This window comes from Oxyura jamaicensis, chromosome 15 (assembly GCF_011077185.1).
Source record: "Oxyura jamaicensis isolate SHBP4307 breed ruddy duck chromosome 15, BPBGC_Ojam_1.0, whole genome shotgun sequence".
NCBI classification, from domain to species: domain Eukaryota; kingdom Metazoa; phylum Chordata; class Aves; order Anseriformes; family Anatidae; genus Oxyura; species Oxyura jamaicensis.
The window spans coordinates 3480377-3506373 of NC_048907.1; the positions used below are offsets into that span (position 1 = coordinate 3480377).

Sequence of the window (25997 nt, forward strand, 5' to 3'; positions counted from 1 at the left end):
TCCAAAACCTTGCCCAGTTTGAGGCTGTATTTCCATTTATAAGCCTTTTTCAGGGGAGAGCAGACAGACCTGTACACTGCATCCCCAAAGCAGGTAGTATTAGACTTCCACAAAAAAAAGGACACAAGTCTTGCAAAAATACTCGTTTTTCAGAAATATTTATTAAACTGTTAAAATGATTTACTGCCCAACCAAAACAAAACCAAAAAAAAACTTCAGTGATCCTGCACTTTGGAGACAGGATTGTTACGTCCCATACCTGGCAACATCCCGGCCCCTTTTTTAAAAGCAGATTTTAGTTAATATCGAGAAACTACACGACAGATCTTCAACTCTTTACATACTCATCCCTACGTGCCATCTTCTCAGATGACACTTGGTGTGTATAAACTCAGCACTTCTAACGTGAGAAGGAGGAGCGAGGTGGTTAATACTAGCTGGTCAGGAGTGACTAATTAGATTTTTTGAGGTAACGGGCTACGGAGATGAACGGGGAAGGTTGTACTGCTTAGAGCCATTGTCTGAAATCGGCTGCAGATCCGACCCAACAATAGCGCACTGGGCTCTAGCGTATGGGACTGGCTGTACGTGCACTAGGCCAGGAGAGTTTTTAATACGTGAGCTTAGATGCTGGGGGGAAAACAGTTCAGCCTGTGGTTTCCTATTATCCTAGCTCAGTGCTCTTAGCTGATTTGAAAGCCATGTGCTTATCCAGGCTGGGAATCTGCTGCATTCTTGCATTGTTTCTGATCACTGCATCTCTTCTGAACGTGTCAGATGACTGTAAACTATGCTAGGGAGAGATGGGAATCATTCACAATTTATTTAACTGCCTGATACAACTGTAGTGTGCTTTTTATTCCTCTGCCCCCGTGCGGAAGTGAAGTCAGGATGTTAGCATTACAGCGTTACAGTAAGCCTTCCCCCATGCAAGAACTGACTCTCACGGCAGGGGAGAGGTGCTGCTCTTTTATGGATAAAGCTTTCTGTAAGCATAAAACTCATGATGTGTTACCAAAACGAAACCAGGCAAAATTACCTCTGCCTAATATTAGCATCAGATGCTAGTGTCACTATTTCAAATGGAAATGCCTTCTGTGTAAGGCCATATTCCCCCTCCTGCCCCGAACGGCAATGATGCCCGGCCGGCACAGTGAACACCTAGAAACCACTGAGGGTCTGTGTTCAAAATGGAGCAGTTACAGGCGGGAGCAAGCAGCGTTCAGCCCACTGCAGCAACAAAATGGTTCCCTGGCACAGCTTCCCATTATGTGGGCTAAGAACCCTGTGCTGCCCATACACATTTAGGAATCCGGTTGTTGATCATCCTGGACTAAACCCAACTGGCCTGCACTCAACAGCGAGCTCTTCACAAAGATGCAGTTGCTGCACTGCCACCAGCAGCCCCCAGTGCTAAGCAACACGTGCACAAGTTGCCCGCAGCCTTGCCCTAACTCGAGGAACTCCTCAGCAGCAGTGCTCTGCTTCAGCACGGACTCTCCTGGCAGGCAGCGACGTTCCCAGGAGACCACCTCACCACATCCCTCACGAGGAGGAGCAGCCAGGGGGTGTGTTTGTGCTCTCCCACCAGGGCAGAGCCTGGTGAGGTGCAGAGCCAGGGTGCCACACACAGCGGTTACACTGCACAGAGCTTTAGTGTTAAGGTTTCTGTAAACACAACCCCAGGCAGTCCCAGGGGTCTCACACTTAATTGCAAAGCAGATCTAAAACCCACCTCCTGGCAGTTCAGCCGTGCTCACGTGCGGGGCTTCTAGGGGCAAATTAAGGCCCCTGTAATTGCAGGTTACCCAAACATCAGTCATCAGCAGCAGAGCCACCTGCATATGCAGAATTCGCCTGCTCTGCCACCCAAAATAGTGTTTAGACAAGTCAGGAAAAAGGTTTTGAGTTGGGGTCATCTCTAAGTCAGTTAAAATAGCTCGTGTCAGCTACTTGAGGATGTCTTTTACTCCGAGTTAGGCAGTCTTCTCTCGGCAGAAAAGTGGAGTGTGACTTAAATCAAAACCTGTCTGTGGGAAGGGGACCTAACTACAGGAACTGTGCTACTCTAGGGGGAAGTCCCTCGTAAGAAAAAAAATAGTGTTAGAATTCCTCATAGTAAGCAATTTGTTTTCCGTTAATACTGCAGAACTCATGGCAAAATGCAAGGCACGCTCACCTCGTATATTGGTTTCTTCATGCTTTAGGCACTATAAGCAGCAAGGGAAACGTATACACTCACTATCCCTCTCAAGGCTACTCCAGTTAATCGATTTGTATCAGGTGAATTTCCAAGTGGTTACTCTGCAAAACGCAGGTGCCAGCTGAACTTGACAGGACAGAGCAGTGCTAAGACCTGCCACGGAGAGTGGCCAGCTGTGGAGTTTTCCTCTTGAAAAAAAAAAAATCCTAGGAAATTAAGAAAAAGCAAACAACCAAAATTTTAACAAACAGGGTAACGGAGTCTTTGCCAATAGATATTGTACACTGCAAACAAACTTCTATTCATGGCACAGGTCCTTTGGTTTAGAGAAGCTCGTGTTACTGTAGTTAATGCGTGAACAAGAACGTGGACTTGTTATTCAGCACAAAACAAGTCATCTAGAAGCTTCAACGTCCCAGGGCATCGATGACTGTTACTGCAAAGCTTGGACTCTGTTTCCAACAGTCACCAAGTGAACAGTGCGGGATCCCTTTGGAGGAGTACAGCTGAAACACGACCACCGAGGCGTGCGAGGCAAATAAAAACGACGAGCTGCCAGATTTGTTCACAGAAGCTTCTTGTTACTAGACGGTCGAGATCTACTGCAGGAAGCTGACCACCTCAGGGTTTTAGTCACAGGTGCTGCAGGGCTTCTTGTCCTTGTTCCGTGTAGGTGTCATCTCTATTTGAATTTGACCATTCGCCAAAAGTATCCTGGAAGTGGACATTTTTCTGTGATGCCTGCATACGTCTCTTATCACGAGAGAAGAAACTAAACCTTCCGGGGAGGAAGGAGGAGGAAGGGAGGGGAGGGAAAAGAAAGAAGACTGTTTACCGTCTTGAAAGCACTTCAAACCCCCGACACGATACACAGCACAAAAAAACACAGAGCAAAAAAATCCGTTTGCATCTGCAAAAACTAAGGCAGTGAAGCCTGATGAGAGTGCATGTCAAAATGTTATTAGAGATGAAGTCATTGCAATCTCAAGCAGCTTTGCTACGGAAGCTCCAAATAAGCTCTAAATGCTGTTGTCTCTGCGAGGTGCAGTTATTGTTTTAGGTGTGTAACCCGCCCCTTCCCCAGCCCTGAGATACAAAAGCAACAAAATACAACACGTTAGTTTCTCAGCATAAGTAAAGTGGTATCTTTAGCATTAAATCTGTATAATTTATCATAAAGCAGAAATAAAGAATATTTTTAGGGGTGCCAGCAGGGAAATTCACAAGATAAAAGAAATAAGCCAACACATTTTTTTTCCAAGTGAACAGATTTTGATTCAGAGACTAGATTCCTGCAAAAATAATTGAAGAAATGCACATAGGCTCACGAGAGCTTGCAGGATGAAGGCTCTAAACAAATGCACACAAGTGTGCACGTCATTTCCTGTCACACAGCTTGGGTGCTCTAAGATAATGACGTACGTGAACCAACAGCCATTCAATACAACAACGAATCGCCAGCTGACAACACAGCTCAGAAACATGGTTGGAAAAATCCTTAGTGCCATTCTCATTTGTATAGCGTGAAGTTACTTGATTAAGCAAACTCAATATCCCTGAGTTCAGTACCAGAGGTGTTAGTGCAGTGTTTAAGTCTGCTGAGAAATGCAAAAGTTTTGGTTCCAGCTGCCGAGGGTTCGATTTGGCTGCATGCCCTTTGGGCTTTACTGGTGCACTTTAGGGGGAAGCACTGTTTTGCTTGCACAGGACCACGCACAACGTGGTGCTGATCCAGGACAGGAATTGCTAAATTCTTCCACAGTGAGAGATTACACAAATATAAGCGCAGCGGTTACAGCAGATGGACTATTTGTCAGGGCACAAACCTGGCCCTGCGTCTACGCCCCACTGCTGTCAGCGTTCCTCCTCTGCCCATGTTCCAGCCTCCCCTCAGTACCAGGATCCCAGCCATCCCACTTGTCTCGTGCACAACAGGGCATTCTGCTTCTGATGTTACATAGGAGGCTGAATTTGAGCGTGAGGTGAGGCTTTAAGGCAGCTTTCCCACAAAAACATCCTATGATCTTGTGGGACATTGAAAATTATTATTACTAAGCTGTTCTTGACTAGTAAGTGATATAAAAGGCTACACAAGTGCATTGCAAGGTAATGGATGTTGCTAGCAGGACCTGAACTTTTGCATTTCCTGGCTTCAAACTGCAGCCTTAACAGTGAAATAAGTCTTTTGCATTGAATTAGTCTCGTACTTTTCTACCACTTCCATCACAGGAGCTCAAATTCACACACATATGCTCTATCTTTTCAGGGCCAGGTACAATTCCAGCTGACACGTGACGTGTGCAGTCACTAGGGCTTTCTGCTGGGCACCTTCAGTCCTGCGTGGTCAGGCCGAGCACCTTGAAGTCCACACAGAGGACTGCTCTATTTATGCAGTAAGTTTCAAATGTCAGCCTTCAGTAATTTTTCACTTTTTATCACGAAATAAGAGAAAAATGTTTTCGTAAAATCTCTACACCAAGCAGAAGGATTAGGGGGTTTTATTCCTTCTGAAACAACGAAAATGGTTCTTAGAACTTGAAAATGTTCATGGAGGATGTTTCAAAAAAGCGTATCTGTGGAGAGGAAGGGAATTCTGACTACTATGTTGCTGCTGTAGATATAAAGGGCTCTAAAGCAGCAGTTCTAATGCAAAAAGAGTTTGCTTTAACAATATCAGCAAGCACCTCCTCCAGGGACAGCCAAGAATAGGGTGACAGAATTGATTATTGAGTGTATACTCTATTCCAAAATACATAATTAGAGACAAAATCTACAGTGCATAGAGAGAAAGAAAACATGGAAGCAACAACCTATAATTAAAACTGGAAATTACTGTAGATATCAGTATTACATTCTGCATATCTAACTCATTTGTAACAAGTCATTAGAAAGACATTTTTTTAAAAAAGCATTTGTGTGAATTATGAATAGGCTGGCTTAGTAAGCAATATTAACAGATTCTGGTTAAAAATGCATATTCCAACAGTTTTCTAAGGAGTAATGATTGGTTTAGCATGGTAACAGTAAGGCAAAAGGTGATCAAATGTCAGTAGTTGAGGATGAGCACGGAGGACGATGACAAGTTGCGCACTGACTGGTCATTCTGATTGGCACTTTGCGCTTCTGTGATCCCACAGGCAGCCGATGAGAATGCAACCAGCAGTGCATGTTAACAGAGGGTCATGCAAAAGGAAAACACGGTACCAAACATTTTAAAAAAAATCCTACAAGGGATACAAGTCTTCTTATTGGCTGCAATGTGGGATCATCTGGAATCAATCCAGCTGCTACCATGGGCATTATGGCTGTAAAGATCCTGGTCAGGAAAGTACAGACACAGAAGAGGTAAGACTGGAGCAAGGGAAAGAAAAAGCATTCCATTAAAAAGAAAAGAGGCAAACATGATACACGGGGTTACTTTGAATTACCACACAGGACATACTACGGGGAGAGGTGGATCTGCATCACCTAAGACAGCTCTTCTCCGTGAAAAACTCTCATTTAGAAAAAGCAGTCACTGAAACAGTTTCAATTGCTCTTGGATTTCTAAAAGATACCACTTTTCTGTTGTGAGGCAGCCTGCAATCTGGGTTGGATTTCATCAGGGTATCACCACCTCTAGCAATGCAGAGCAGGGTGCACATTTATCTTCCCAAGAAACAAACAGGCACGGACATAATGAGATGAACGATGAAGGTGTATGTTAAGAAATACAAAACAGGACTGTGCTGTGACTACCGGCTATTTGCACAGAAAACAGGGTTAGACAGCACGGGCATTACAGTTAAAAGACTTTACAAATTAACGTTTGTTAATTGTTGATAGTTTTGAGTTAAAAACCAACACCACAGCTGAAATCTTAAAATCACCTCCTGTGCAAGCTACTTGGTTAAAGGGCCTTGGTACCTCTCCCAGAAGAGCCTGCATTGTTTCACATGCAGAAAGATGCTAACTGCAGGCAGCTAAGTACTGCTTTGAGACCTTGAAGCTACTCCAGCAGAAGACTTTCTAGCTGGCTAGCAGCAAGATCATTTCTTTGCAAGGATGCAGCACTTTCACTAGGCATTGGACAATTCATGCAACTTAGAGGTTGAGAGAGCACGCCGGCTGGGTGCTCAGCGCCCAGCCAGCCCCACACAAGCCTGCCAGCACACCTTCATCCATACCTGGAACACCCTCTGTTTTTCTAAGGGTTCTCCTCAGAGGTTCTCCCTTGTGCCAAATATTTTTTTGAACTGTGGACTAATGTCAATTAAAAATTAAGTTGAAATCACGAGAGACATTTCACTTGCGACCAAACGCAGCTCTCCCCAACACAGCCACCCTTAGCTGCTATTCTTAGATTTCGAACGAAAACAAACAAACATTGTTCTGCCATTAGCAGTAGCTAGGACTTCTACTTTTACACACTGTGGCACACTCAGTTAGCTGCAGCAATCAGGCAGACACATCAGCTTTTGTAGGCTGCAGGAATAGGAATAAAACGTATGGCTGCTTCAGGCATGACATCAGTGACAAACAAGCACGTATCCGCAAAAAGAAAACAAAAGGGTGTTTTCTGCTTAGAACAGAGGGAGCATTTTTAGTCCTTGTACTCTTCCTCCTCAATAAAGCCTCCTGGTTACATTATTTCATCAAAATTCTGACATGTGATGTGGTTGAGACAAATGCAGTGTGATGAGATCAGAACTGCAGACTCTGGCAGTGAAAAAACGTGGACTACTGTGACTTCTGTTTCCTTTTCTTTATGTGGGTGCTGCACAGAAACATCCGAGCACATCTTAGATGGCACAAGCTATACATATCTCATTCCCTGAGATACTGCGTGGTCAAAGAAAAAGGGGCACACCACACAGGCAAGGATAACACTTCTCCTGAGATGACAGCATCAGTCTTACTTTTGTACTTCAACTTTTTGTTTAGTTAGGAGGAAAAGCCTGAAACAGAGGGCAAAAAAAACCTACTTTCATTTATAAAAGCACTCCGCACACAGATTTTAGCCTTACAAGTTTTCCTCATGTCATTAGGGTATGCAGAGTTTGCATGTCAGCCTGTTACCAAGGTGTCGTAGGTGAGGTGCTGAATGTTTGGCCTGTGACAGGGAGAAAGCAGCTCCGGAGACAGCTCACAGCAGGCCAGGAGTGCAGGTGGAGGTGTTAGAACAGAACAGGACAGGACAGATGCTACACTTGGGTTCCTTGTTTCTCCCAGCAGTGAAATTTCCTGTCTTTTTAAAGCCGACAGCTGTACCCCTGCCACCAGCCCGTTCTTAACCACTTTGAGGACTGCTGGGGTTGCGGGAGTAACCCATCTACACGCACAACACTGATAAGACACACAGCAGAGGGGGCAAGGAAAATAAACCCACACTTGGCAAATCCCATCCAGACAGGCTGCAAGAACACGACAAATCCAAAAACAATTACTGTCCTTCAGGTTATTTAAGTAGAAGGTTTTCTCTTCCCTTATTTAATGTGAAGGCTAAGTAAGGAGAGAGCAGAAAGAAACTCGGGGATGGAAGATGGCAGCTAAAGAACGTAATTCCATCCCAACAGCAGGCTCAATACGCCCTTTCACCGTCCAGCAGAAGAGGACTCTTACCTTCTCTGAAAGGGGCCAAAAGAAAATGTTTTCACTTTTTATTGTGTGAGTTTTCAATTACACAAATTTAACCCAGAAACTGAGAAACAGGAAGATTAGATCAGCACCTGAAAATGTGCATTGATCAAATGGCCTGACGCTCAGCGGGTACTCGCTGATAAATTAACTGAGAGGAAGAAAGCAGCAAGCACCACAACTAGTTGAACACCCAAATTTTCCTCCTGCCATGGCTCCCTGCACTGTGATGTCTGCATGGAGACGGCAGATCAAGGCTGACACCCAGTCAGCGTGTGCTTTGACTTATAACATCTGCTACCTCTGCTTCATAAATTGAGCATGGGAACTGCAATCAACACAGGCTGGGTACGCTGAAAACAGCCACCCCTCCCCCCCCCAACAGGGCAAGCTTTAAAAAGCTCTAAAATAAAATTAAAAGAAAAAGAAGCATTACAGGGGAGAGATCTCGTGAGACAAGGTGTTATTACCAGTTACAGAATGAGTTTAAACTCAAAGTGTGTTTTCCAGTCATACGAGAGGAAGGGCTCTCAGCAAACAAAGCAGCACAGAGGGAAGCTGGAGACTCTTGATAAGAATCAGAAGTGCCCTCCTGACTTTATGGTGTTTTGGACCAGCACAGATCTTCCCGTGGAACTTACTCTCACAGGGCTGCTGCTATTATTATACAAAATCTGGAAGTTATGGACATGGAGACAGGATGGAAGAGCTTTTTATGTTGAAACAATTGATTGTTCCAAAATCATAAATGCAATTAAAAAAGCTATGCTTCTGGTATCAGAAAAAATCCAAAGGCTTGCTGTGAGATTACAAGACTTAATTTGGAATAAATCTAGAAGGAAGGAGTTCGACTTCACTTTTGGACAGCACCATTAAACACTTCACCAGGAGAGGGTGGGGTTCTTTCCAGCCAAGAAAGCTGGCATCCTCTCCAGCAGGGCAGTTGTTCAGCAAACAAAAGGTTTTGTGCCGTAACAGTCAGAATCTAAAGACTTAGATCAACAGGGAAACAAGCCCAGCAAGGTCATGGTGAAACCTCATTCTCCACACCCAGCTGTCAGAGGTCTGCAGTTGGCTTTACTTGTGAAAAACACTCTTTACACATCTTTTGAGCCTGACCTGGGGGCCAGTGGTTTGCGACATTCCACCACGTTAGGGACTGTGCATTCAGGAGCTGGGACTTGTGCTTGAACAGGAGCAGTGCTCCTAGAAGCCTCGCATGCTGAGATTGGTGCTGACTTCAGTTCCGGGCACACAGGACCCACTGAGCGGTGCTCTGGATAACACCACAACTATTAGCACCTCCCGTTGGAGTGTGCATGGTGGAGACAAAAAAAAATCCTCTGGGAAGATCAGGTGTCTGTCATGAAGAGCTCACTGGCTCATAGAGCTATAATGAAACGGAACAACACATGCTCTTCTGACTAGCCTGACTTGTGTAATAAGAAAGAAACAGAATTGAAGTGGGCTTCTTGCACACACCCATCTAGCCTATAAACACAAGCGCATGGAACAGTTGTATTCTATACTACTGTCTGCATGTAGGGAGCAAAAGGTGGCACAGCAAAATCTGAGATTGGCAGATCACCTATTAGCCGGCAAAAGCTTTGGGCAAAGCCAACTCTTGTTTCATGACACCTATCCAATGTTCCTTTCTGAAGAAAACACTTGCAGACATTCAGGACCTCTCCCATATACGTTAGGGACGTGGCTATTAGCATTTGCAGACTACATCCAGTATCCTTAGGAAACATGCTACTTACAGTCGTTTGATTCCAGATTCAGGCTGAGTCGAGGGTTTTGATTGAATTATGGGCGGAGGTTGAGGGGTTCTAGTTTCTTCTTCTGTTTCCTCGCTTGAAAGAAATAAAAGGTAATTAATGTTGTCCTCCCAAGCCATGGAAGCACTTTCAGTTCCAAAATTCAATCTGAAGGCAGGCTGTTTATGAAGAAAGGGTCTCCTTTCAATATTCCCATTTTGACAAAAAAAAAAAGGTAGAAGAGGAATGCATGGAATAAAAGTTCTATAATATCCATTTTAGACCCACTATTACCCTCATTTTTTAAGTTCAGTTTTTTTAAATGTTTCTAGTCTTTCCAAGATCCAGGGGGAATCTGGGAGTTAGGGAAGGATATATATTTTTCCCAATGTTGAGTAACCAGATATAAAAGCTCATTGGAGACTATTTAAGAGCACATTTACTGTTTCTAGACCTGCCCTATGGCTCCTCTGTGCATAGCATGCAACAAGAGAGGAAACTTAACCTACCTTTTGTAATATAAAAGCTCCTCTTGAAGTAAAAACACTTTAGATTTCAATTCATTCCTCTCATGAAGGACATCCCGGAGCTCTTGCAAAGTGAATCTTGGACGATTTGGATCTTTTAAGTCCATTGCCATCTTTTCCGACTCTGAGAGGCAGTCATCATTGTTTGGTTCTGTCTAGGAAGAGAAACACAGGCTTTAAATTCACTGTGCGAATGCATTTCTGAGGAGTTTAAAATATTTATCAGTCTAGTCCCCAACCTCCTTCTTTTCAGCACTATTAAATATTATTTTATGAGGAACAGCAGTTTTAAGGGAAAAATACAAGAGTTATTTAGTTTATTTTTCATGTCAGCAGGAACAGCTCAGAGATCTGATCACTTTGTTCTTTCTTGTGCTCAGATCGAATGATGACACACAGAGCTGATGATACCATGGCAGCTCTCTGAAAGACGATCTGAGTGCTGTTCTACCTCTCTTCCCTCGGTGCTCAGGGGAACCTTGCAGATGAGGATGACCTAAGTGACCTTCAGTCAAAGCCCTGTGCTCACAGGAACCTTTCCTAGAGTTGTATTTTTGGGAAGATGAATACACACAGCCCAATTGTTTCTAGCAGCCTAAAGACTGGGTCCAAAGTGGGCCACCACACACATGTAAGCTTTCTTGTGGAGAAATTCCTGTGGAATCCAGACTGCTAGAAAGCCTATTGAAAATGTAAAGCCTAATTTTTGATAAACAAGTCTGTTTAAGGAATTTATACTTTTAACAAATAGGATAGATCAAACATCAGCCTTTTATATAAATACTAAATATATATATATATTTATATGTATATAAAAATACATAGCAAAAATCATGTCAGCTCCTTCCAGTTCTGCCACAAAGAGAAAGCTCGTTTGGATATAAATATATTAAGTAGAGATTTAATTCTTATTGCCTTAATGCCTTTATTTAAAAATGCAGGATTGGTATTAGCACCAGGATCTAGCTACAAAATGGAAGAAACCTACAGACAAAACAGCAGAGCCATGTTCATCTGTCCATTTCTTTGATTCACCCCATTAACCCAAACACATTCCTTTACACAGACTGTACTAAATAAAGATAGATGCACGAGAGGTTCAAAGGAAATTACCCAAACACTTTTCTTCTTCGCCCTCCTAAATTAGAGTCTGATCTGGGTTGTACAAATAACCTCTTCTTTGCTAGATTTTGCTCAAATCAGCGAAGACTGAGCGGCCGGTAGCCAATGCAAATGTACTTGCCCAAAGCCAACAAGCGATGTCCATTGCAGAGCACGCAGCTATTCGAGCTGCACGCCTGCCACTGCAATTCCTGTCTAACCATCAGCCTGGCACAGAAAGCGGGGAACGGCTCTAATTAGAAGAGGCACCATTGCCACGGAGCAGATGAGTTAGAGAGAGGTGAAGAATGCATCCTTTCTCCCCAGAGACTGAAGACACTTTCACTTCTGCTGGCTTCGGGCCTGGGCTCCGCGGCCCCGTTTACAAAGCGGGGTGTCCTGGCTGAATCAGCAGCAGTGAAGTCATCCTTCCCATTATTAATACACTGCTGGCCCAGTTCAGCGGTGACATGTTAACAGTGGCTGCTACATTCCTGGGGGTACCAGGGCACCCCATCAGCCTCTGCCTCTGATTCCTGATGTACGGCCCTGCCTGCTACAAGTGAAGTAGATGGTTTGCTCTCTGCTGCAGACTGTCAGGCACGTACAATGCTTCTGTGCTTCTTCACCAGCTTGGTACTGGAGCTCTTACCAACAAGCTCTATACAACAGTGCTCCTTGAAGTCCTTTCATCTTGTAATATCCCTTATCCTACAGCACATTTGCTTCAGACACAAGCGGTGTCACCTGCACAAAGTGAAGTAATAGGAACCATGAAGAAGACTGAGGGATACAGCAGAGCAGAGAAACATCCCCTTGGATTTGCATTCTTACTGCTCTGATCTCAGCACCGAGCCAATTTGCAGATTTTCATTTTGCCTGTTCCAGCAAGTATTTGAGTATGCAGCATTTGCTTTTCATGAACATTTGTGCTAGTAACACTTCACTGCACAAATTCTAGTGGGAAGCAAAAGCAGGAATATGGCCAAAGCTGTTTCCTCTAAAACATGCCTTCAAATATTTATACGTGGATTCTGCAGCAATAGAGCAGCTCTGTCCTGACAACTAGATCAAAATGCCATAAGCAGCGCAAGAGCCAAGTGTGCTCTCACTCATTTTCTCAGCACAAGACCCCAGCTTCCCTGTCACCTCTTGGATTAAGAAAATTCTTATTTGGTTGTGAACAATCAGTGAGGCAATGGATAGAAGCATGATCAGGAAGAACAGAGAGCACAGCAAGTCTCTGCAGAGCTTGTATTTTCAAATCTCCAGACACATACTCATGGGTTGCAGTGAAATGCTGTTATTTATTTGGTCATAATAGAGCATATCATGGAACTGTGACTGCACTGTGTTTTGTTTCTACCCCGAAGGCTTATACATTACTAACTGTAAAGCCACTGTAAATGAAACCCAAAAAATACAAATAAAAAAAATCATCCACAAAACACGCAACAAGCAGTTGTACTGGAGTTGCAGAAGGATGTTAAACTGAGTTGCTCAAAACAATATTCAGAGGAAGGGGGAAAATGACATTCTTCTCCCGACGCAGAGCCACAGCTACCAAGCTACAAACCCACAGCACAGCTTTGTTCTGGAGGTGGTAACGGCTGCGTCTCATGCATGGTTTAGACAGGAACCATTCTAACCGCATGGCTCCTCAGCAGAGTTGCAGACCCATAATGACCATCACGAGCATCACAAGATTCATCTCCCTGAAATGACTGAATGCCAGAAGCTGGACTAACATTCAGGCCTGTTTGTCCCACTGCAGACCAAGGTGTGAGACAAATCCGGTGTTTGTAAAGTCTCAGCAGAGACTTTTGTAAAGAGTGTTTGTAAAGACTCTTGGAGATGCTGCTCCTAGTCAAGTCACCGGCACAACCTAGGCTTGCCTGTGCGCACAGCCAGGGAGAGCTTTAGCAGCATGACAACAGCCAGCTCTCCCTTCACGTTTTGTTTTTCATTCTTTACGTTATGTCCAGAGGCCTGAAGAGGACAGGTAGTGTTTTAAGATTATGAAACAGAGCAGAGATTTCAGGCAGAGCAGGCATATTCCACTGCACGTGAGCGTTCTGCCCTCAGGCACTGTCTGCCTGCAGAGTTCTGCATTGCCTCTGGGACCCCTTCCAACACAATTTCTTTTCTGCTGACATTCTCATGCCACCACTGTCACAGTGCTGTGCACCTTCAGGACCTGTTGGGGCTTGCAGATTTGCATGCTCAACCACCACTGCTCCTGATGCACGTTGATCACATTTAGCCAAAGAAGAGGTTCTTGATACGAAGACTGAGGCTCTGTAAAAGGCTGTTTTAAGAAGTGATTTATAGTACCTCTTACCTTTATTTCCTCCCCATTTTGGCTGTCCTCACCCTGCAGTTTTTCCCTCAGTTTCCCCAGCTCTGCTCGTAGGCTGCCCATCTCCTGCTCCTTGGTTTGCAGATATGCTTCTAACTCCACCTTCTGCTCGATCAGCGCCTTTCCCTGAGCCTCTACAACAGTGATGCGGTGCCGCAGGTCGTGGTTAATTTTCATTAACCTGTTCTGTTGCTGCTGAAGCTGCAAATGTAGAAGGTCAGTAGAAGTTCAGCATCCATTCAGCTATCAGCCATAATGGCCAAGTCCCAAATATGACGTTAAAGACCAAGTATTGAGTTCCTGTTAAATTTGATCTGGAAAACTCTCCTCAGCCCCTTATTCATTTTTTAATATCTAATCATCTAATACTGTTGCAGGTACCAAAACTTCTTTCATTGGTTTCCAGAGTAAAAAAAGAGGTACTTTTCCCAAAGCACAGGGAATTCTCATTTCCAATATAATGTTTCAAAGAAGTAAAATTCAAGGACAGGGTGGATTACAGGATTCTGAATCACATCTTAAACCCAGAGTAGAAAAGAGAAAGACAAGGCAGAGAAATCCTTACTGTTCAATTTATAAGTACTTTCCTTTGAGCCTGTAGGTGAGGATTGGAAGCAAAATCCATGTAAGGAGGTCATAACACAGACAGAACCACAACATCAAGTGACTGCCAAGGTCACGATGGAGTCTGTGACTCACTTAAGACTAAATAAACTCTTTTATCTTAAATCTTTTGTGCACTGCCCATCCCCTCAGGGACCTTCTGTTCACTGCTGCCAAATGCAAGTGACCCGGGCTGGGCTCAGGCCCCTTCCTCCCTCCCTCCTTCCCCTTCTGTGTGCACAGAGGTAATCCACATCTCATCCCTGACATGCAAATGCATGAGTGGAGTCCCTGCTGCCAAATTCTGTGGAGAGTATATAAAAAAATACATAGCACCTGCTCACCCAAAGCAGGGATGGACGGGAGGGTTGAGGAATGGGATTGCTGAGAAGCCAGAGCAAGTTACCTGTCCTGTTTCCATGAAAGGAGGGAGGTGTCAGGTCTTCAAGGAAACAAACAAAACAACAACCTGTCATTCCTCCTCCTTCCTCCCTTGTTACACTGGTTTGCAGTCACGTTCCGAGTGTGCCTGGTCCCTCCAAATGCAGCAGAGGGCGTGTGCCTGCACTGCCTGCCACATCATTTGGGGCATTCCACAGTTATGCTGGACACGTCAGTTTCTGGGTTGATAATCTGACATCGCTTAAAAATTCCATGTTAACTTACATTTTAAGGAATGCTACAGAAGCATGGGTGAGAAAGAAGGGAAATAAGAAGAGCAAGAGCCACTTACAGCCTCCACATCCTCATTTTTAAGTCCAAGTTCCCGGTCCTTTGCCCTGATTTCATCCCTCTGTTTATCTACGACTTCCTTCAGCTTCTTCATGACTTGCCGCTCTCTCTCCGACATTCCTGGTTAAAAAAGGAACACAGAAAACAAACTAAGGCCAAGCAGGAGCTGCTGAGACTGAGAACAATAACAGTGAGAAATATTTGGATAAAGACTCTGAAAGGTGCCTGCTGGTGGAGTTAAAGAGAAGCTGCTGGGAGATGCTTTGAAGGTTACTTTGAGGGCAACAGGGAACACAGATGACAAAGTCTGCTCCACAAAGCCTCTGCACAGAAACTCCTTGCAAAAGGAACCAACACTCCTCAGAAACATTTACAACAGCGGAGTGATACTGCTCTATCTGCTGCCTCCGTGGTTTTACATCAGTGCTCACCTTACGCCCCACGGAGCGGGTTTATTTGTGTGATAAACTATAGAAGCAGCTGGCCAAGACCTTAAATTGTAAAATATATATATATATATATATATCGAAACCCAGCTTTGTACTGGGTGAGACAGAGATGAGCCAGGAGCTTCCAGAGGGTACCTCCACCCCAAATCCAGAACAGGCATTCAGTCTGAATTATGGTCACTTATTTTGTCTGCACGTCTTGCAACCCGCTCCCCATCCTATCATACGATAATTCATCTTCAGGATAATCGTACTTCAGAGAAAAGTACCAAGGGGCCTTTCACTTCAGAAAGGTGTTTGGAACGTTGCCAAGATTCCAACGTTGATCCTGTTTGAAGATGACTAAGGGATTAGCTTAACCTGAAGTCTGACCAGTGAATCATGAAGAGAGGCCATAAATGACAAAACAGAAAGCGTTACTCCATACTCTGCCATTACAGAGATGATCGAGAACTCCTGGACAACAGCAATGGGCTCTTTGGAGCCCAGACAGATTTACCACAGAGCAGAAGATTTACCGTGTTAAGATGATAAATATATTGCACTAACTTTTTCTTGTCATTGTCCTCCACCCATGAAAGCAAGTAGTGATAATTCACTCAGCTCCCTGGGATGGCTAGAAAGCCATTTCCTTCTGTATTAAGGGAGTTCCCACATGAAACCCACTGCACGCACATCCAGTGGAGCCAGCTGCTCAAGTCTCTACCTTCTGACATCAGCTCTGACTCCTGGTTATGTTCTGCCTTCAGAGAAATCCAAAATTGCTCCCGTAAGACGGCGTATGTTGCATGCCTTTAGGGACTCCAGCTTACAGAGCTTAGGAACAGTAGCTTACAGCTACATTTGAACTGGTGGATAATACAACGGAGGGAGACAGACCTGAGAGAGAGACAAAGGGAGCAGTAACTCCGGTGGGCGTGCACTTCTGCAGCAGCTGGGGGTTCCCATGTGGGTGTACAAAGCGTGTCATTGCAAACTAGAACAGCAGCTCCAGTCCCTCATTAAAAAAGCACCTGGAAATTCCTGGAGCAAAGAAGAGGTAACTGCTCTGCTGGGAAAAGGACTGGGGATCAAGGCTGGCTGGGAATCTAGTTCAGAGGACGCGTTCCCATCAAAGCCCAGAAACCAGCTGAGTGACGATGTGGTGTTCGCATTCTCATATTACATTCTCATCTTTCTACATTCTGTGATAAGTCTGCTCTATTTTGGGAACCTGGTCCTCTTTGTGTTGCAGGATCTAGTGTTTTGCAGGATCCTTTTCATTCTTCACTGCACTAAGGGCTCATACCCACTCAGGAGAACAAGTAGACGCTGACACACGCTGCTGCTTGCTCTCCTAAAAGATCCGCACTCCTATCACAAGTGCTAGAAGCCTATACCCAGCTCTGACACCTCTCTGATCCCTAAACCTCTGACTTAGTTTTCTGACTTGCAGGGACATAGGAAAAGACAGGAGAACCTTGTTAACATCTGAAGGGAGCTGCACAGAAGCCAAAAAAAAACCAAAAACAAACCCCCAAAAAAACTCCAAAACTTTGCCCTGAGATACAGAGGAACTGCAGTGAGACTGACCAGCAATTTTACCCCGGGAGGAGCTAAGAATAGTGAGTGCAGCTATATTCATTAGTATTTGTGCAAAGCTTTGAGATTTCTAGATAGCAGGTGCTATTTAAAGAATAAAGTACCATTTCAGTGCTGACTGCTTTTCCTCCCACTGTGCTCATTTTTTTCTGTAACATTTGGTGAGCATCAAAGACTCAATTGTGTGCACGGATCACTACATTATCCTCTTTATTTCAGGAGGAGAGGAAAGGAAAGGTGGGAAGTGTTTTGAAACAGTCACATCTTCTTCCATTTCTCAGGCACTAGGGAAGAGGGGAGGGAAATCACTAAGTGTCCTAAATGTAAAGTCATTATCTCTAAATGACTCAAACTCTAATATCTGCAACATCTTAAAGGGCACACCCAGCTGGCTTCTACAGGCACATCCTATGAATTCAGAGCTTCCTGTGAATTGCTGCACTCACAACAGTGTTCTAAGGAGCAAGAGAAAGGAAAGCATTAAAGAAAAAAAAAAAAAAAGGAAAGAAAATAAAAGAGAGGAAAAAAGACCATCCTTTATGTTCGTGCTGGGGGACCTGTTTACTGCTGAGTTTATACAACATCTGTTGCAAGAAGCCAAAGCGTGGCCAGGGTCTGTGGCACTTCCTAAACATTCAGAAGAGAAATTTGCCTTCACTTTGGAAAGGGAAAGGCAGGCTGCTCAGCAGCCGAGTACGAGAGGTTCACACGACTGTCGGCATCCTGCTGCTGGTCTGTATTACCATCGCCAGCCTGAGAAGGCAGCTTCTCCTGCAGCAGCAGCCTGCTTGTCCTGTTTGACACATGGGTCAAGTTTGCTTGTGGCATTTCACTAGGATATTCTGATAGTCAGCACCAGCAAGTAAGCACTCGGTTTGAGCTCAGGGAGGAGGAGTATTCATGGAGGTTGGAGATTCATCTTTAACCTCTCCTACGTATTTTGTATTCTGCCACATGGACCCTGTCAAACAAACACTGCTCGGCTCAGACTCTCAGAGAGCACATGCTCCTCCTATTTATATCGGATTGTGTTTGCCTTTCTCACAAACACCTTCATTATGCTAAAGCAAGGCTCTTTGAACTGTAACGCGACTATTAATTGGCAAGATTGAATCTCAAAGCCTTAGCACACCCAGAGCACTGGCCTCTGTTACCCGTACTAAAAACAACTCCCTTAACTAACTGTCTGGTGAGCAGGCAGCAAGCTGCTAATCCCAGGAGAGTTAGCCACTAAAGGAAGACATGAGCACACCACCAAATCACGCTGAGATATGACTGGAGTCTGGGCAGAGTTAGTCCAGCCAACAAAGCGTTTAGCTTGAAAACCTGCCTCTGCAGAGTCTGCGTGTATCAGATCCAATGATGGAGGGGGGAAAAAAGCAGCACGACTGCTTTTTGACATTATCCAAGCAAGTAGTTTGAGACAAACCTGACTCCACTCATTAATGACAAAAATTCCTAAAAAATGAAAACAATTGGGCTTGTCGTAACAGGTCCCGCTAACAAGCTGAGGTTACTGGAAGTGAGGGTGGTTTGACTTGAACTGATCAGTTCAGCTAACGATTATCAGTGATCCCAGAATCTGATCTCTGCAATGGGTTTTGTTTGTTTTGTTATACTTGGGGAGACACAGTAAAAATAACATGCAAAGCACGTGTGGCATTTGCTTGGCTAGTCGAATGTAAAGAGTATGGCTATATTTAAATACAAGCACATGAGCTGCAGCGAGCTAGATACCCACTGGAAAAAAAGACGAAAAAACAAAGGGGAAGATGGTTCTTTATAAGAATATGTCAGTCTCTGTGGCCTGTGACACATCACTGCCATTCTGACACTTTCCATGGAGATGTAGGCTGGCATTGAGCTACTTCTTAGAGATTAATTGACTACTAAATTGAAGGAGCCGCATTTGTTTTAGAAAAGTGGTAATCTTTAGAAGTTTTCATAATTTTTGCTTTGAATTGTGGAGCAAACAGACATCTGCTCCTCTGCCCCTGCTCTTCGGAAAGAGCTAATTCGTGAGCTGTGGGTAAGAGCTGAGGACAGCAGCTGTTTCAGTCGCTGCAGCAAAATCTACCTGCAGTTGCCACTCAGAACCTTTTGTCTTGAAATTCATTCTGCCTCCAGAAAGAAGGTGCTCATGAATTAATCAGTTATTTCAGCTCTTCAGGATTCACCCACTTATAAATCCCTTCACCTACTCTAAATTTGCTGCAAGTGTCTTGAACAGGTGAGGGAATCCTAAAGGGAAGTCAACCAAGTAAAATCAGTCTCTCAACATATTTTTCTAGCATGTCTCTGCGTGATGGATTGATGTAATTCAGACAAATCTTGATTTGTTGCTTTACAAACAATTATGCTGGGTAGACTGACAGTTACACTTATTTTTGTGCATAATGGTGTGAAATTGCTGAATGGATTATTTTGTGTTAGAAAACGTAAGGAGGGATTCAGAATGTTTTTACAAAATGCTAGCTAAAAAGAAGGAAAAAAAAAAGCAATAGACCACAAAATGATGCTAGACTACTTTCAGAGATGCTTCTCAGCCAAACAGAAAGCTGTTCAGGCTTCCCTTTCCCTCCTGCCCCCACCTCTTATGCCTCCAGTGTAGTCATGTGTTCAGAAATTTTCAATTCAGGAAAAAAAAACTGCATTAGTCTATAGGAAAAAAGCCAGAATATCCAGTCAAAATATTTTGATAACGTATTGCTTTTTATAACAAAAGCAAGTACTGAATTTGAAATATCAAACTTGCCTTCATGCTTCTGAAATTCCTCTTCCGTGAAATTAATGTCTTTGTGAGACAAGTTTGTCATCAGTTGTTTATTCTCCTCCTGCAGCTGTGCAATTTGGGTAAGAAGGTCTTGTGCTTCCCCTCGCCAGACATCCTCCACCAGTTCTAATTCCTAAAGGGTAGATTTAAACACGTTAAGAGTCTTAGACTGGACTGTTTACAGATCAAACCAGTAACAATCCTACTTCAATTCTTATGGAAAATAATTAAAGGAGACTATTTTGCATTTCTTGGAAGATTTCTACTTTTGTGATGCCAGCATTAAGAATCCATCTGAGTATCAGTCTCCATATGCTGAATGCAAACACATGAGGAGTCGGTTCCTGATGCAAACGTTTTTAACGTGCGAGTTACCCAAAGAGTGCCTACTTACTCCCCATTTTTCTGTGAGGAGATTAAGGGGATTGCTGTGTTAGACAATACAGCCAAACTTGAGCAAGAATTCCCTCCTGCATCACAGAAAGCAACCATGAAGGCTGTTATAAATGCCCGAGAAACATCCCAGCACAGACAAGGGGAGGCAGCGTTAGGCGTGCTCACTTGGAAGGAGCAGCATCTCTAGTCTGAATTTCTGTTACAAAGCACAGGTGTAAAACAATGAGTGCCTAAGACTGTGCTGCACACCCAGAGCTCCTAGTCCGAATGGTAAACACAAGACAAAACTGTGCTGCTTCTTACAGAAATCATTCTGTATGGAAGTTCTGAGGGGCATCTACATTAGCGGCAAGAACAGTCAAAACACCAGCTCCCATTTGTCAGGACACCGCATGTCAACAGCAGCTGTCACCAATCCCAGTAAAGGTCAAATGAGGACAAAATGTATAAGGGCTCAAGGAAAAATGGTTGTATTAGAGCTCCACTTGTTCCAAATGTCTTTGCCATAAACCATACTTGTGCAGCGGGGGCATTCTCTACTCCGTTTTCACGTATGTGCTTCAAACAGGAGAAGCTTCATGCAGATCACTGGAGCCGGGCTGAGTCACTTGCTGACTTTTGCATTCATCCGGCAGGCCCCTCTCCTACCTAACAACAAAACACTCAGACAACAACCCCGCCAAGCACAGCTCTAGGCTAAAATAAGCTCAGCTGAGAGATTAAAGGATAGCTCTCTGCTTTGAATGTGTGCTCTGACACTGGGAAATCACGTTCCTATTGATTTCTGGGTCCAAATAAAATGCTATTTCATTCCAGCATTTATTATTGCATCACTGTCATTTTATAACGTCTGTTGGTGTGCTACAAGGTTTGCAGACAACACTGGCAGATAGATTATAAACAACATATAGAGTGTTGTAAACTATGCAGACTTGATTAAGAAAACTTCATGAATCACAGCTATTTTTACCTGAAACTCTTTTTATCTAGAGAAATACAAATCTGTAATGAAACTGTTTATTGCCCAGCAAAACCTAGACGATTTACAGTGATGCTGCATGTTTTAACTCTGTAGCTAGAACAACGTGCTGACCCAGTTAAGAAGATGAAACAGCACATTCATCAGTTATAAGCATACTGATAAAAAATAGAACACGCAAAATCCCAGACTATCTAAACTTAGCTAGTATACAGGGAGCTACCCTGTAAACACACAACTATACCAAGGTTTAACCTGGCAAGCGTTCTTATTTATTGCTACTGAAGAGCCCAAGGAGCTGGAGCAGAAGTGAACTTCTGAATCCTCACTGGCAGAGGTGTCTGACAGAGCAGGCGGGAGACCTGCAGGCCCCTAAGTGCCAGCCAGCTCAGGACCTTCCAGCCACGCTCAGCCACGCAGGACAGATTCCCACCTGAAGGCTGAGTGCTCTGAGTGCTAAAACCCCATCAGCTGCTGCTTGCCAAGGACCACAAAAAGCTGCCTGGATTGGCTTTTGGATACATCTTCTTCATAAATATTTCTCAGTCTCTGGCCTTTTCTGCTTACCGGCATCTGTCCTGTGAAAGAGTTTGCCTTGAAATGCTCGCACTGGAAGACAGCAGGATGTGACACTACTGGGCTGCAGCAATGCAGCGCGCTGGGAATTGACTTAATTAAAAAAAATGCATAGTGTATTTTATTTTCCCCATTCAATGTTTCCACACAAGTTTCACGTGGATTGTCTGAACGCTCCCTGAGCCGTTCTGTGACTACTGGAGTAAAGGTGGTCAGCTGGCAGGGGCTGGGTGACACCTGGCAAGCACGGCCGTACGCGGCTGACATGTTTAGGAAACTTCTTAACAGATGTGGACTTCAGAGGCATCTGTGCAGAATGTCTGCTTTTCCAATGATACTGGGTGCTGTTACCAGGCCCAGGTCAGTGTCCATTTCACCAGGCAGCATTTTTTTATATCTGGAGACAAAGAATTCCTGCTGGCTGACAGTACAGTGGTCTCAGGGAAACCAGCAGAGATCTGACTGCAGACACAGTATGCGACCAGCACAACAGCTCACCCGCTTGCTTCCATGATCCGTTAGAAGGGCAAAGGCACGGGTTTGGAACGTGCTGTAACTGCATCAATTCTCTAGACCAGTAGCCTTCACACTCTGCAGACTTACCAGGGCTTTATACACTAAAGATCTTCTACCATCCTCTTCAGGACCCTGTCCTAAGACTCCTTCTGCAAAACGTTGCAAGAATTATCCTGGATTTTTCATATGCTAAGCAAAAGTCGCCCAGCTGGTTCTTTTAAACAGACCTAAAACTTCCTAAAATAAATTCAAACTAACTCTTGGAGCTTGGGATCTCACTTCCAGGAATTCCCCATATTCTCTTTAATCTGGACCTGTCTGTGCAAGCAGGGACGGAACGAGGCAGCAGCAATGATTTAGCAGTCCCTTGCTAGAAGAACCATTTATTTTGATCAGTTATCTGCCTGGTGTGAAAATTAGATCTGGCACTTCCATTGCACCAAGTGGAACAGCTCATGCTGTCCTGCTGCATGAGGGTAACAGGATATGGGAAATGATCTCCATCCACCTCAGGCTTTCACAGGGTCAGGGGACGCTGCAACAGCTCCGGGTCAAGGCGAGGGACATTGTGCTGTCAGAGGATGGAGCAGGAGCCTGGGGAATGCGCCTCCCTACTCTTCAGCTCAAAGACTGACCTGAAATCCTGGGTCCTCTGTCTGTCTCCTATGCTTTGCCTACGGGATAAGTATGCCAGGAACACCAGAGGAGCTCTGGAGAGACAAGGGTATGGCAGGCACTGACTTCTCCTGGCCTAGCAGGAAGCGGCGCAGTCAGGAGAGAGGAGGACTTGGAGGGAAACGCACTGGGAAGGAAAGGCGGCGACAGGGGAAGGGCTGGGGGACGGGAAGGAGGCAGGGAACTTCCAGGAGGGAATTAAAACACCCCGATGACAACCCCACACCCAAATCCCCGGCGGTGGTGAGGCAGCATCCCCATGGGGCTCCCCCGGCCTCCTCCTGGCTCTCCCCGGGGTCCCGGCTCTCCCCCAGGCCGTCGGGGCCCTTATCCCCCGTATCCCCCCGCACCTTCTGGTGCTTCCTCTCCTTCTCGATGCGATCCATCCTCTCCAAGCGGAGCCGGTCGAGCTCCAGGCGCAGCTCCTCCAGCTCGGGGTTGATGTGGTTGCGGCTCACCAGCACCTCGAGGATCTCCAGCACCCTCACCACTTTGGGCATGAGGCGGGCGATGGCCTCGCAGCCGTGCTGGTCGATGACCCGCTCAAACTCCTGCCCCACGGCCGAGGCGATGTCGTACACGTCCATCACCGTCAGCTCCGCCGCGTTCTTCTCCAGGGCGGGCGGCGCCACCACGCCAACGCCGCCGCCGTCCATGGCTCGCCCGGCCCCGCGGAGCCCTCATAGGCGGCGGGGAGCCCCCTCCTCACGGGGCGCTCTGCTGGCCGGGGACCCCCTGCCCGGCTCGGCTCGGCTCGGCTCGGCCCGGCACGCCCCGGCTCTACCTGCCCCGGGGGGACGCGGCTCGGAGGGCTGGGGCGGGGGGGGGGGGCTCGGACTTGGCCGGGAGGGAGGGGAGGGGACGGGGAGGGAGAGCAGGGGAGGGCGAGGGCTCCCCGCCGCCGCCTCCTCCCGGCCTCGCCCCGAGCTCGGGGCCAATGGAAGGCACCGGGAGGGCCGGGGGAGGCCCCGCGCATGCCCGGGATCGGCCGGGGGGAGGCCGTCGGGGGAGGCTGCTCGGGGCTCGGTGCCCGCCCGAGGCTGCTGCGGGGAGAGGGGCCCGGCCGGCGGCGGGGTGCAGGGCACGGGGTGCTGCTGCCCGCCGTGCTCGTGGCTTCTGCCCGCGGCGTCGGGAGGAAAAGCCCCGTGTGGGTGTTGGGGGGAGCGCGGTGGGGCTGGGGAGCCCGCCTGGTGCTGCTCGAGGCTGTACCCGCAGAGCTGTGTCCGTGCTGCCGCAGCGCCCAGGGGTGACCACAGCCCCCGTGTTCAACGCTGTCCTGTAGGCACCAGGACAGGAGGCAGGGAGATGATTCCTGCTGCAAAAGTGTTACCGAGGGCTGAGGGTACCGAGTGGATCCACACAAACGTAGTGGGAGCCACAAAACCAAGTTCTGTGTGATAGTACTGGTCTTGCTCGCAATATTTTGGGGTTTAGGTCCTTGCTCTGCAAGAGCAAAGAGAGTCTTTATGCCCGGAGATGTGTTCAGGGTATCAGCGGGGACTTTGTGTGCAGAAGTAGTTTGCTGGCACAAATCAACTTAGTGATGAATCACTTTAAACCAAGATATATTCTTCTGCTCAAGATTTTCAGTACTTTTGCTTTCAGGGGTGACCGTGTGCTTTTGAATGATCTTAGAGTGTTTAGTAAGAGATGCTGTGGGTGAGACTTTATAGAGAGAAATGTGCCCTGAATTGCTCTAAGTCCTAATTCTACTACTTTGCACAGCGCGGGGATACTGTGTTAAATTTTGGACCAGAGACTGCAAGTGATGTCAAACATTGGAATTAGTCAATGGAAATAAAACTGAAGTTACGAAAACAAAGCTTGGAATGACTAATACGTGCTGCATGTTGGGAATACAGAATTAATTCTCTTATTTTTGGCAGATGCAAAATGCCAGTGCAAGTGAATGGGGGGGGGAGGGGGGGTTAAATGGCATGAAAAGCAACACTGTGACACTCAAACTTATTTGTGCCGCTGTGTCAGTGTTGCATTCTGTCTCACGTTTAAAAAAACTTCCTTACGTGGTGCCTGCTGGCTCTTGTCTTTGTTGACCTGGGCCAAGAACTTTTTTTTTTTTTTTTTTTTAAATAAAAAAAAAGCCTCCATACGTCTGAATTTGATTTTCAATTGCTTATTTTATAATAATAATCAAAGATATCCTGTGAAAATATATCTACATGTCGTTTGTGAAGCTTACTGCCACAATGGAACACCACAGGAAATTGCCCAAAGTTCCAGGGAGGGCAGGAGGATGAATAATGGCACAGTCAGCCTTCCCTGGCCGGCGCTGCTTACGAAACCATGCAACGTGGTAGCAGCGTGAGCAGAACATTAGGAGAGGGCTCTGCAGAACCTCGGGGAACCAGACGGGATGGGAAGTGAGAATTTTGTCCGAGTCAGAGATGAGAACGCGTTCATGCCACCAGCACTGAGAATCAACTGATTTCCCGTTGTTATGTACAAATGCATGCAGAAGAAAAAAATAATGTAGAGAATGTGGTAGTGGCAAACTACTTTGAGATAGATATAAAAGCAGCACAGCACATCAGGCTACTGGGAGGGGAAGGTATAAGGTGGGCTTGATCCAAACTGCGACGGCAGTGGAAGGTTGGGGTGGCTCGGTCAGCTCTGGTACTCGGTCCCCAAGCGACCTGCAGCTCCTCACGCTCGTGCTTCGTCTCGCTGGAAGTTTTCCCTCCTGTGAGCCCACACCCCGAGCCTGCCCTGCCTCGGCCAGCCCTGCCAGCCCCGCCTGCCTGAGGTGAGCAGGGCGTGCTCGCACACACCGGCCGGCTGCGTTGTGCTCGTCATGTGAGCGAGGACAACATCTGAGGAGAACCTGGGGTGCGGTGACCTGGGGGGCTCACTGAGACGTGTAAGTATTTCACAAGGAAGCCGGTTTGTGCTTAGTGTGTAACCGTTCTGTGGCTGATGGCAGCCTGCCGTCCTCCTGACGGGCAGCTCTCCGTGCTTCCCCGGGGCCGCCCTGCCCGTTACCGCCCCCCCCGCCCCGGGGCCGCCTCAGCGCCGCCTCAGCGCCCCAGGCCCCGCGCTCCCGCCCGTGCCGCCCGGTTGCCAGGCAACGCCCCCCTCCCTCAGCCAACGCCGCTCCTCTCCTCTCCGATAGGCCCACCTGCCCCGCCGCGCG

At 46.1% G+C, this 25997-nt stretch overlaps 1 protein-coding gene and 1 long non-coding RNA gene across 6 annotated transcripts; one reads left to right on the plus strand and one right to left on the minus strand.

The window, feature by feature from the left end:
• Positions 1 to 142: 142 nt before the first annotated feature.
• Positions 143 to 24045, minus strand: RILPL1 (Rab interacting lysosomal protein like 1). 5 transcript variants are annotated; one of them, XM_035340510.1, is made up of 8 exons: positions 24029 to 24045; positions 23197 to 23600; positions 19687 to 19837; positions 14903 to 15021; positions 13549 to 13767; positions 10089 to 10261; positions 9583 to 9675; positions 143 to 2981 (listed from the first exon to the last, which is right to left on the minus strand). In XM_035340510.1, the coding sequence occupies exons 2-8, from the start codon at positions 23500 to 23502 to the stop codon at positions 2837 to 2839; spliced, it is 1206 nt and encodes a 401-aa protein (XP_035196401.1). In that variant the 5' UTR covers positions 23503 to 23600; positions 24029 to 24045; the 3' UTR covers positions 143 to 2836. The 5 variants fall into 5 exon arrangements, with proteins under 5 accessions (XP_035196401.1, XP_035196400.1, XP_035196402.1 ...); XM_035340511.1 differs by lacking the exon at positions 24029 to 24045 and adding an exon at positions 5432 to 5519 and having other exon boundaries at positions 2839 to 2981; positions 23197 to 23720; XM_035340512.1 differs by lacking the exon at positions 24029 to 24045 and adding an exon at positions 6370 to 6445 and having other exon boundaries at positions 2845 to 2981; positions 23197 to 23720.
• Positions 4254 to 5416, plus strand: LOC118174846. The gene is made up of 2 exons (XR_004754785.1): positions 4254 to 4596; positions 5341 to 5416. It is a non-coding gene; the product is annotated as an uncharacterized LOC118174846 (long non-coding RNA).
• Positions 24046 to 25997: the final 1952 nt, after the last annotated feature.

Excerpts from the sequence above, each read along its gene's own strand:
- RILPL1 (XM_035340510.1), bottom strand. The coding sequence starts at position 23,502 with ATGGACGGCGGCGGCGTTGGCGTGGTGGCGCCGCCCGCCCTGGAGAAG. Across the intron at positions 10,262-13,548 it reads AAAATGGGGAGGAAATAAAG|ACAGAACCAAACAATGATGA; the intron begins GTAAGAGGTACT and ends TTCTCTTCCTAG. Across the intron at positions 9,676-10,088 it reads GAGCTTTTATATTACAAAAG|CGAGGAAACAGAAGAAGAAA; the intron begins GTAGGTTAAGTT and ends ATTTCTTTCAAG.